Here is a 12,508-nt window from a genome sequence, read left to right as displayed (position 1 = left end):
CAATATGCTCTGGAAGATACACACTTCCATAATTATAGCGAAGTCGAAAATTGGGTTGCTGAATGGATTGATTCAAAGACAGACCATTCTTTCGTCATGGAATTCAACTTCTGCCTGAAAAGTGACAAAAAGTCATAGCTTCCGAGGGAAAATACTTTGATTGAGGTATTCATATATTGGATCATCTAAAAAGTATCTGCGGTTTTTTGTCACTAGATGGCGTTAATGGTCAACACATCTAGTGACAAAAAATCGCGGATACTTTTTAGATGACCCAATATTTTGTTATTGAAATAAGTGCTCAAATACAAAGAAAAAACAGTAACTTTTAATGCAACCCCCTAATATATCGATTTTAAAGGGTAATGATTTATTATAACATATGACTTATATATTCAACGAACTTAATAAAAAAAAAACGGTTGCAATAAAAAAATTAAAATATAAATCTTTAATTGCAAGGATCATAATCACGTATATTTTATTATTTTTGCAATAGTCTCAATGCAATTCTAGACAAACGCGTTATACATTACATTTTAATAGAAAGGCTAACTTGTTTTTTTCTTTATTGAGTTAACTCGTGTGACATTTCTCTTTTATCGTGCTCTTATCGTATGTACAAGTGGATATGTGAGAGTATATGGAAAGTTATTGAGAGAAACAACATCTTTCTCTTTTGAAATTTTATTTTGTATTATAATTGTCGTTATCATTACATGTGTATCTCTAAGTTTTGTACAATATAATGTCAAAGTTATTTTGCCCAGGGTACACGTCCAATTATCACAAATGCATTTTACTGCAGATATGTAAAAAAAAAAGTCGAACATCCGAAAGTTCGTAGAAAAATGTGAAAATATCTATGTTGTAAATATGCATTTGTGATACAAAAATAAAATTAACATCTATCATAAAAATAAGTATACAAAAATATATATATATATGTATGTGTGTGTTAATGCATGTGCATATTTATATAATTGTGTACTAATAGAACAGAATAACTTTGGACAAAGAGAAAGTAATTACAACGAGAACATTTATATTAGAAAAACGATTACAACACGAAAATGCAAAATTTTTGGTCTCATTTCTTCTCATTGTTGAACACACACTATTATAATTCAGCTTCATTAACACAAAAGAGATCGTCCACGTCGAAAGAACGACTATCATATTTGATAGAACATTATCTTCATGGATAATTATTGTATGTACGCACGTTTCTATACCAACACCTCATATTAGTTTCTATATATTTGTGAAATGAAGCGAAATATAGTATTATAATAATGTTTCATTTTGGAATTATTTCGGATTATTCAGAAAATAAGAATTTTACAATATTTCCTTGTTCCTATAAACGTAGAATTACCCTTGAAATATACATACGTAAATGTATATTTTTTATATGTAACTTTGCTAAGCTCAATGAAGCCATTATATTGCTGATGTTTAAAAATGATGTATTCCCCTCTCTACGGAAATACGCTAATTTATTTTGCATAATATATACAAAATATATTCGCAGATAAATTAAATATTAAAATGCAATTCCTATACTAATTTTACATAAATATATACACACAAGGTGTTATAAAAACCGTAACATTTAAATGGAGATTCCTGAGATCATCTTGAGAAAATATAATATCAAAACAAAATGTCGAGGCTATTTTTTCAATATAATAAATATCAATAAATTTAAATTTACACACGCGTAATTTTTATATCGATTTCAACAAACAAGAGATAACAATTAGCTTTCGTTTTTAGCACTTTGTATTGTCTCACGCCTGAAATACAAATTTTAGTGATTCGCTAACTTTAAATTATAATTCAAAAACTATTATAGTCTCGACATTTTGGTATTACAATTTTCGTCTTAATATTCTCTACTTTTAAGCTGTTATGGTCTCTATCGGTCGCCCTGTATATATACTGAATTGTTTCAGAATTTCGATGCTAATTGTAATTAATCAATTCGTGGATATAAACTTAGAATTCTCAACTTTTAGGAACTCGATTCAATTGTGTAATTGTGGATCACTTGTATGTGTGATTGTTTCTTTATGCCTTTTATATAAAATGATCAAATCTGAGGTTTATTCAATGTATAATAACCTTATGTGAAATAACTTATAAATATCTACCAATGTAGTCGTAAAGAGCTACCTTTATATACTATCGAGTATGCCAAAAGTTCTTTCTTGTGTTTCATAATCTTAGAATTACTAAATTTATTAATTATATTACGAAATAATAATAACGACACGTACATTTACATTAACAAATTCTTACGTTGCATTTCTTTAAGGATACTTTAATTGTCAGCCATATTAATGAGAGCTTACCTCATATTGTGTAAGAGCGATAGATCAGGAGCCTTGAATTTGAATATTGTGTTAATTTTGTATCAACGTGGATTAATTTTTATCAACCATACCCTGGAGTGCTTAGATTCGTTATGATAAAGGTTCATATATTTCACTTATGGACAGTGATGTGTTTAATCATTTGCAGTACGTTAATATGTGTAAACGGAATTTCTATTGTAACAGAAATTAGAAAAAGATTGGCAGATTAAATTCTGAATTTCTTCATTAATTTATAATAGAAAGACTAACAAAGTTAGTTTACTAACATTCAGCACGAAGAAAAAGTATATTACTGCGCAATTTGCTATTGAAGAAAATTCAATACAGATCAAAAGAAATGTGACGATTATTTTAGAAACAATTCTACATATTGATACAAACATTAACGCTCCAAGAATAACGATTTCTATCTACAGAATGTCGATAAAGTCTGTCCTCATCTCCTATATTTCGAAAACGATTTAAAATTATAAATGAAATACGTTTTCTACAAAATTATTTTTAGACTTGACCTCCTAAACCAGACTCATTTTATAACGGAGGTTTTTATTTTTCTCTTTGCATACGAACATTTAGCCCAATATACCATTTCAATCATGAACTAAACGCAGAAATATTCATAATCTATATTTGTATATGAATATATATCTTATTTCTCATCATTACATAATACTAATGACTAGACTTCATGCCGTGTTGCTATTTGTACTCGTACAATGGTGCCGCTTTATCTTTGACTTCCACAAAATCCTTTTCGACAAATGTTGCAATGGAAACAATATAAATTCGAAAATGTTCAAATAGCAACGTTCCGTTGCAGGTACAACCTATTTCTTCTGATTTTAACAACTTCCTGTATTTGCGCTATTCAATAGTTAAAATATGAAAACTTGTGATATGCCACATATGTATACATCGACTAACAATTTTTGCAATACCGATTACGTAGCTATATGTATTTTTATATATATATATATATTTAAATATAGGAACATTTATTACTTGTACAACGATTACAAAAAGTACATTCACTTGTTAATATTACAACAGAATATCCTTTCTATTGAGACCATAATAACCGTGAAAAGTTAATATTTCATTAACAAGAGCTTCAACGTTATATAGTTTGTACCTGCTAATCGGTATGCTACATGAGTCATGTCATTTAGTTTTGCATGAAAATGTCAGTCTTTATAATGATGATAAGTAGAAAATTTTATCAGAATCCGATTATTTATCACAAGGATAAAGACACTATGAGATGTACACTTGTACAGTAAGTTCAACATTCTTACGACATACGCCGCATATTTTCATATTTTTCGCACACTCTGCACACGCCAATAAATGTCCACATGGCATAAATACAATTCGTACTTCTCTACTATAGCAAATTTTACATAATCTTGCATCCTTGTCGCATGGTTTGTCACCCTGTGATTGGACAGATTGTTCCTCGCTTTTAGCTTCACTTGATACAGCACTTGCTTCTGTATTATTAGTTATTTCAGAACTGATTGAATTTTGAGAACTTCCGCTGGCAGTACTCTCACTATCAGCCTTCTCTAATTTTTCATTCAATTTATCAACTTCAGGTATGTTTTCCTACGCGAAAAAATAAAACAATTTAGAATTAATTATTATATTATGCATTCAACACAATTTCATAATTAAAATATTTATTATAAATATATTAATTATTACAAATTGTATAATTCTATTAACAATAAATATATTTTATTAAATGCTTACTGCTCCGATATATGTTCTCCCCGTAATGTTACTCACAAACTCTATTCCTTTAGTCAAAAGTAGATAAGGACAGTAATCGAACCATTTGGCATGCTCCACCCAAGGATCATCATTTGGCTCCCAATCTCTTAATCCTCCACCACAATGATAACATAATGTTTGATCGCCACTTCCAGTGTAATAGAAACCAGCAGTTGCCAATTCTTCTTTAGTTTGTGACATTGCTTTAGGCCATCTATCATACGATGCTAATCTAGCAGCATAACTAGCGTATTCAGGATGCTTCGGTCTTGATGTGAGCTCTTTCAATGTAGAATTCACTCTTTCTTCAATTTCTCGATCTTCATGATCTGGACCGGAAAAAGGCATGTATATTGAGCCATAAGGTCCACATACATCCATTCCTTTAGGTACAGGCGCTGGAATTGCGCTAGGATCCGTACCGATCGGCACATTGCCGCATGGTATTTTACGAATAAACCTACATTTTCCAGACCACCGCTGATGATCAACCATTGGATTGTCTTCTTCTCGCCATTGGCATATTTCTATATTACATTCGAAACATTTCACTTTGTCGCTTTCGCCAGTATAAAAAAATCCAGCCGCCGCGAGTTCCTCTGGCTTTGTCCACGAACATGGCCAGTTTTTAAAGCTGGTCAAACGAGCGGATTCAAATCGATAATCTAAAGACATCGATGATCCATTATCAACTTCGTCTTCTTCGATAAATATATGAGACTTTATTGGTGATTTTCGTTGCAAATGGTTTCGAGAAAAGATACATTGTTCGATATATTCAGTCATTTTTGTATAATTATAAATTTTGTATATAATTTTGTATATAATATAATTATAAAGCTGTTTCCTGTGAACCTGTAACAAAAAAATATTAGGTGTTGGAATTAATTCGTAGCGTTTTACAAGTGATGGGAAGTACTTTCATTAATGTATTTTTTAATGCTCATGTGAAATAAATAACATTCTTTCATTAAAAACGCTACGAATTAATTCCAACATCTAATAAATGTCAATAGATGCTGAAATTTTATATAATAAAAATTCACTGACAGTTTTACTTCATACTTGTATATAATTTGGGACAAAATGTTGATAAAAATACAGTAAAAGCTGCGCTTTTACCCGGTATTTGTTAATATTAAATTATGTTAGAAAAAAAAACAGCAATATGTTAATACGAGTATTTTTTGTGTCAATTTACTATTTATTTCTGATTGAATTTGTTATCACTGCTGGTATATTGTAGACAGTTGATTTATTAGCAGACATTTATTAATTAATTTCATTAATTATTATGAAAATTGTAAAATGGCAAAGGATTTTTCTATTTGATTTAAACTTCTTACTGTCCACGAGAGCAGTGTTACACTTTTTAAAACCTCTGTATAATATTTAAAAACTATTATAGCCTGGACAATCACAGGCAATATTTGAAATATTTTTCTTGTCTCTTTCACTTTTCTTTTTGTGCAAAATAAATAGTATAAAAAGTATAAAAAGTATAAAAAGTTACAGATAATTAATTTTACTTTAAGGAAGGAAGCTAAAAGAAAGCACATCAGGTATAAAATACCTTCGAAATACGTGCTTCCTGTTTAAATATTCACATCTGTTGAACATTCAAGAAATATCAACGTGTGAAAATACATCGAGGTGAATTTTGTAGTTTAATATATCGATGTTGAATAGCGATAATATGAATAATTATAATATATATAACAATAACGAATAATACAAATAACTGTACATGTTTTTTTAAAGTTACTTACATAGAGATTTACACCCCAACCTCAATTTTCATTGTTCTCTTCGATTATTTACTATAAAAATTAAGATATTAATAATATTCTATATTTCTTTTAGATTAAAATAAGCGCAAAATTTCTTCTTTAATTTCTTTAAAATAATTGTTGGGGCATATTATTTTTTACATTTCACGCGAATGTTAATAAAATATAATATAATAGTAATAAGATTTTTGAACAAACAATAATCATGGCACACTTGAATCGCTATTTTAAACATATGCCATGCATAAACATAAATGTCTCCTATATAAGTATATACGTGCAAGTTCATGCATTAATCATTTTTGCATTTATATATATTACAGCGAATGTAATCTAGCCACAAAATCATTGCTATCGACGAGAAAGTAGACTTCCTTATAAAACTAGCAATGCGTTCGGAAGACTTGCAGCTGCGACACCCGGTACATACATCGAATGCAATGTTGCCGCTAACGCGGCCTCTATTTCTGTTCGTCTTATTACATTACACAGGAACGTGACGCGGAGTGAATTGTAACGGTAGGACCGTCTGCAGGCAATAAACGTGCCCCGGTCTTCATTCCATTTCCATTTTTTTCTATGTCTCCCAATGTCAAAATGATAAATCTCGAGAAACTTCGAAACGAAAGAATACTTTATCAAAAATACTTGGTGATGTTTAATACATTAGAAACTTCGGCGAGCTGAAAATTATTTTGAGAATTATTTTGTGAATTCTCACGTTAAAAAGTATCGACAATCCAAAGTATTTAGTCACACGAAACATAGAGTACAGCCTGTGTTGCAACGACATAGTTTTCAGGGAGAGATCAGGCTGGATCTTAAGTTTGAGTTTTTCTAGCAACATTCCACAAGTCCCGCATCTATAATGAATTGATAGTCTGCAGTCGATGAATCAGGAACCTGAAAAGTCATTGATAGATCAGGATTGATTGAAATCGGAAAATTTAAGAAGTTGAAAAGTAGCCAACCGCGACTGATTTATTGCAGAGATGTCGGTCTTGTGGAATGTCAACCGTATTCGAGAAAGAGAAAGAGCTAGGCGCTGTTAACTCCACAGGATATTTCAGGCAGCGTATCAAGAGGAAATGTCTCGGTCATGGTATCATGAAATTGTATCTTGCAGCTTAACCTTTTATTCAACATATATGTACGTCTCGCTAGTGTCGCTCTAGGGAACGTCTTTTGTCTCCTATTTGTTACAGTCGAGGCGCGTCATGCGTTGGCGTTTCAACAAAAAAAATGGCCTTGGAATATAGGCACATACAGTCTATGCTGCAGTCTGTGTCAGATCGCAATTGAAGAATTTGAGGAGATTAGAATTCGATTAATTCGATAATTTTAATTTTAATTCGTTTTGTTCTAATTGGTTCGAATTCTAATCTTCAATTTACAAATCTTACAAGAACATGTCTTGCGAGTCTTATTCTGCTTAGAATTGATCCGTTACTGTATATAGATAGGCGATATATAGAGTGTCGTTACAAAACTCTCGACAGTCATTATTTAGAGTACAATTATCTATTGGCTAAGAATCGATTAGATGTCTTCACAGATTTCTTTCTTTATGCTTGGTCTTTATGTTTCAACTAATTAATCGCTTCGAATTAGACACAATAATAATCATTATTTGCTATTCAGTTTTTAATTTTGAGGTTCTATTTGGGAGTTCTGTTTTTTTTTTCCATAAAAATTTCCTCTCATTTTATTCGTATCATCGTTTCTTACTAATTTTGCTGAAGTCAGTCATTATGAATCAGTCATTATGAATCGGCGAATAAATCTGAGGATAAATGCACGAAGTCCACATGTCTGTTTTGCAATATTTCGTGTAATCGCAAAATGACACATTGATGCCGAACGTCATGATATACAGGGGAGGCATTTATCGTTCAGATTTCAGAGAATTACAATGACATCAGCGCAAAACCTTCTTTAGACGCTCGCGTCTTCTTCATTATTTCCAGCTGCAAGAGAACTGGCAACGTTGCTTATGTAGGTTTAAGTTAGGTACGTTTGTTGTACAATTGAAAGGTCCGAGTCTAAACGTTGAACTCCGTTGGTTTAATCTTTCAAACTCTGTGTACATCACATTTTGTAATGTACATCAAATTTTTAAATTTATTTGTTGAAATTATTTAACTCTATCGATATCATCTGAGATCTAATCTATGTACTTATATAATAATGTATATGTTGGAAAATAGTTAAAAATTTTGAAGAAAAATTAATTTTTCTGTATGGATTATTTATTAAAGTGCGCATGAATTGAATTGAAAAAATTTTTAATATGGTTCTAATAAAATCAGGTCTGAATTTAGATCCTAGTTAAATTTTGATTGTCCAACAAAATTATTTTCAAATATTCTGTATCTAAATTCTTAGATACTTCAGCAAAATCGTTTTTTTTTCCGTGTAAATATAAGAACATCTGAAATTCAAGAGATACAGAAAACGCGAAAACTTATTTTTAATTTTTATGTCTGAAGGAATTCAAAGAAATCACATCGAAGTTCTTAGTTCAGCCAATGTTTGTTAACTGCGATCAGCTAACAAACATCAACGAAATTAGAAATAAATCCTCCCATATATCTCGAAGATAACATATGGAAGTGAATGATCTAGACGTTAAATGCCATATCTCTTATTAAAGATTCCTCGATAATGATAAACGATATCAAAAGATATAGACAATCCAAATCGATAACACACATTATTTTATTCTCTCGATATAGAATGACATAATAATTTGATTCAGAAACACGTTATCCGTGTAAGGCAGTAGAAGTTCTTAAGAGAGCCACAAAGCCGCAGTATACTCTCAGCTACTTCTTTTGAACATTACAAAACACCAAGATATCCACAGAGGTCAAAATACTGCCATTATTCGTAAATCGATCTATTTTAGGCTACGTTCCAAAACTTCCTCTCCGAAAAAAATTTTACTCAACATATATAGTATTATACGTAACGTATAGATAGGAAGATGACCGTATTTTGATCTCTGTAGATCAACTACTATATATATATAATACTATATAGCATATATATAATCCTCGAAGAATTAGTATTGAAATGTAATCTTCTAATCTAGTATTTTGCCTGGCTCAAAGAAAATATCCCTTGGGATATTTCTATTCAGATAAGACTAGAGGTCAATAATCCTTCGTTTTACATTAAGACATTAAGAAAAGAGAGAAAAAAAGGACAATCCTTTAAAAGGCTTTAAATACATTACAGAAGATTGAAGAAGCAGGTAGAAAAGAGAAAAGAAAATATGAGATTTTTCACGTAGGGACTTTGAATTAAATTTTGATAAATTGTTCAAATGAATCGGTAATTCTGTATACTTAATTTTTTTTAATTTTTATTCTATATACATATATGTATATATTTTTTGTTTTCTCTTTTTCTCTCTAATATCTAATTACAGAATGTCCCACACAATTGATGGCACAAGCGGAAAAAAGAGTTTCTATGAATGATTCTATATGAAAAATAAGTTGAAAATGTAGAATAAAACTTTGATACATATTTTTTTAAATCATTTTGTTATATTGTGCATCCTTAAAGTATCCTTTTACGTAATGTTTATAAATGCATACATTTAACGACGATTGTTCTATTTCGAAAATAAAGTTTTGTATAAAACAGCTTTTTATTCAACATTTTCGATTAATTTTTTTGTAGAGTCATTTTTTATAAAATCTCCCTTGCGCTTCTCGGATATCTTGCATTGTCCATTTCATTTTAGATTACAACAATAAGTACAATAATAGACTGCGGAGCAACAAAGAACAGCTATTATGTTCCAAACAAACAACAGCTATTGTGTTCCAAATTTTACGTTTTGTCATTTATTTGAATTTCATATCTACTTGAAATTCTTTGTTTCCCAGATGATTTTGTTTTGCAACATATTTATTTTCGTATTGTTTCGCAAAAAAATCGTTAGTCAATTTTGATAGAAATTTTGAAAATTATAGTCGGTTTGTTGCAACTGTGATCAAAGTCTCGCTACAAATGCTTTGAAGCATTTGATGGATCAATTAGAAGAAAGAATTTTACAAACTGATCAATTAGAAACGCTTCAAAACGTTTGCAGCATCGCATTAATCGTACCCTGAATCTCTTTCGTTTGTTATTCTTCCACGTAAGTCGGTCGAGATTAGGTTCAAGGGTTAAGGAATTAGCTGGAAACATTCTTTTCAAATATAATTCAAAGAATCAAGTGTACAAAAAGCAAAACGCTTTCACCAGTTTCAAATTACTCGCTTTCTCTAAAAGTTTCTCTAATATCAAATGTCAATTATCAATGCTTATGTTTAAGAAAAAAACTGATCAATTAATTGGATATTTATTTTTAGGATCTAATGAAATATGCCAGAGAGCTCAGGGTTGTCATTCTGAATGCACTTATTAATTCTTGCCTTTAGATCCAGTGAAGATCTAAAGATAAGAACCAATCACTAAGCGATTAATTTTTTCCGCTGAACGCGGTCATTCTTTCCTTTTTTAAACTTGTTTAACGGCTGATCGTTTTATTGTGCCGTATTTGAATAATAGATACATGAACATGCTTAAACATTGAAAAGGAATCTAATAAGGAAAAAAACTTTGTTGTTATTACATGATAAAATTATTTTAAAAATTATACAAGCACCTAGCTTTAGCTCATTTTTTGTACTAATTTTAGGGCGACAAGGAATATGTAACATAGTGAATCATTAACATCCTTATTGTTTGCCAACGTTCACTGTGTTACCTGTGTTACCCTACCTCTTTGTTGGAAAACATCTTTAATTGTGATTCTAATTAAACCTTGCATTAATTAAATTAATTTTTCTTTTTCTCACTACAAATTATTTCTCTCCCGTTACATGGTGGTTTGCTTCCCGCAGACCCGCCCAGCGTTAGATAACAAACGACGCCGCGCAACACTGCGTCAAAAGGTACCGATAAAGAGGGGAGGTAGGAGAAAGATAGGGGAGGGGAGAGAGGAGTGGTAAATGGGAGAGGACAAGTAAACAAACAAGGCAATCAAATTCCAGGCATTTATCAGTTGTCATGGTCAACTGCTTTTATCGAATTCTCGGCTATAATATATATATATATATAATATATATATAATATATATATATATATGATTTTAATATTTCAATTTTTCTTCAACCATCCCGGATGTACTACTTTCTCGTATGAGCGTCAAGCAGGCAAGCGTTCATGCAGATGTACAGATGGTTAAAAGAAGAAGCACAAGGAAGAGAAAGTAGCAATTCTCTTGTTTTTTTTTTTTTATATAAGTTATCAAAGAATGTGATATATTATGATACATTGTGAAAAAACGTACCCAAAGATCGACTTGAGTGACTAAATTGTCGTGAACCGCTACTTGGCTTTGTCTTCCACACGCCACGGCTTTGTCCCTCAGCTCGATCCGTTGCAACCCGTTCTCTCCATCAATTTTGCAACCGTTTTGTTTCGCGAGTCGTGTCGTTTTGCGAACGTTTTGCGTTGCTGTACCGTACGAAGGGCTTCGTTCGAAATAGTTGCCCGTCTCTCGAGGAATTTCATACGATGCGATAGATGGATAAGACACGCACGGTATGCTACCCTGGCCGTTGAAGTTACGTAGACTCCAATAAGCAGGAGGCGCTGTCGACGGCTTCAGCACTTCCTGTAGCGCAATTGTCCGACGTTTATTCGAGCTGCCGCAAATCGTCGCAGCGCCGCCTGCACAGCTTGAGTTGTTATCGCGAGAGTAACGATAAGCCGTCTGTATTATAGCACAGTTGGCTTACAAAAGGCTGAGAGGCGTTTATACTAGTTTCTCTCTGTTCGGTATTGTTACAATATCATACTATAGCACTGTGATAGCCGGCACTGCCGATAGTAGTATTAATGATAGTAGTAACTCGTAGTAACTTGTATCCCCGCTCCCTCCCTTTCAACGGAGTGACGCTATTGGCGTCTGGGTTGCGTCTGAGTCGCGAATCACGAGGTAGGATTTTCAGGTAGGAACGGTCGCCACGTCACCACGAGGCTCCACGAGTACCCTTTCGTTTATGAGAGTCATGAGAGTCATGAGAGTCATGAGAGTCCAAGGGATCTCAAAAAGATGTGAGGCTTTATATTTTCAAGATCTTTTTTTTAAAACGGAACTTGAACTGCCATTTATTCAAAGTTTAAAATAAAGGTGTTTTTTGCACTCTTTAATCGCATATTGTTCCTTGAATGTCAGCCTTTACGATTTTTTTAAATATGTTAAAATTAAAAATTTTTTAAAGCCACTGCTTTTCTATGTTTTACAATGTTTAAAGTATGTTCAGTCATTTTTTTGTGATTTTAAAAAATTTAAGCTGTAAATATGGTAATCAATTAAAATGATGAGGTCATTTTGATCTCTGTGTAACCAACATAAAATTATCAGGTATGACCACGAAGGGTTAAAGGGGAAGGTAATATACGTGATCTATGAGTTGAGGTACTTTTTTATGTTCGACGCTTATTTTTAGCGTCAAAGATTACGTGATAAAACTGACGAATATCAAGCGTCAATTTTGA

The 12,508-nt window shown here is 31.7% G+C and overlaps 1 protein-coding gene across 2 annotated transcripts; it reads right to left on the bottom strand.

Annotated features, from left to right (window-relative positions):
• Window positions 1-671: 671 nt before the first annotated feature.
• LOC105148035 (baculoviral IAP repeat-containing protein 8) lies at window positions 672-11,874 on the bottom strand. 2 transcript variants are annotated; one of them, XM_087416670.1, is made up of 4 exons: window positions 11,295-11,874; window positions 5,924-5,974; window positions 4,134-5,009; window positions 672-3,986 (listed from the first exon to the last, which is right to left on the bottom strand). In XM_087416670.1, the coding sequence occupies exons 3-4, from the start codon at window positions 4,938-4,940 to the stop codon at window positions 3,636-3,638; spliced, it is 1,158 nt and encodes a 385-aa protein (XP_087272796.1). In that variant the 5' UTR covers window positions 4,941-5,009; window positions 5,924-5,974; window positions 11,295-11,874; the 3' UTR covers window positions 672-3,635. The 2 variants fall into 2 exon arrangements, with proteins under 2 accessions (XP_087272796.1, XP_011057792.1); XM_011059490.2 differs by lacking the exon at window positions 5,924-5,974 and having other exon boundaries at window positions 11,295-11,873.
• Between the last annotated feature and the right edge of the window lie 634 nt (window positions 11,875-12,508).

Source organism: Acromyrmex echinatior, chromosome 2 (genome assembly GCF_024713525.1).
Source record: "Acromyrmex echinatior isolate Ae372 chromosome 2, ASM2471352v2, whole genome shotgun sequence".
Lineage (NCBI taxonomy): Eukaryota > Metazoa > Arthropoda > Insecta > Hymenoptera > Formicidae > Acromyrmex > Acromyrmex echinatior.
Note: the sequence above shows the minus strand (reverse complement) of the source record. Positions and strands in the feature narration are given on the sequence as shown.

What these genes read in the sequence shown, in the direction of transcription:
- LOC105148035 (XM_087416670.1), bottom strand. Translation starts at nt 4,940, where the DNA reads ATGACTGAATATATCGAACAATGTATCTTTTCTCGAAACCATTTGCAA. An exon ending in GGAGAACATATATCGGAGCA is followed by an intron (nt 3,987 to 4,133) that starts GTAAGCATTTAA and finishes TTTTTCGCGTAG; the next exon opens with GAAAACATACCTGAAGTTGA.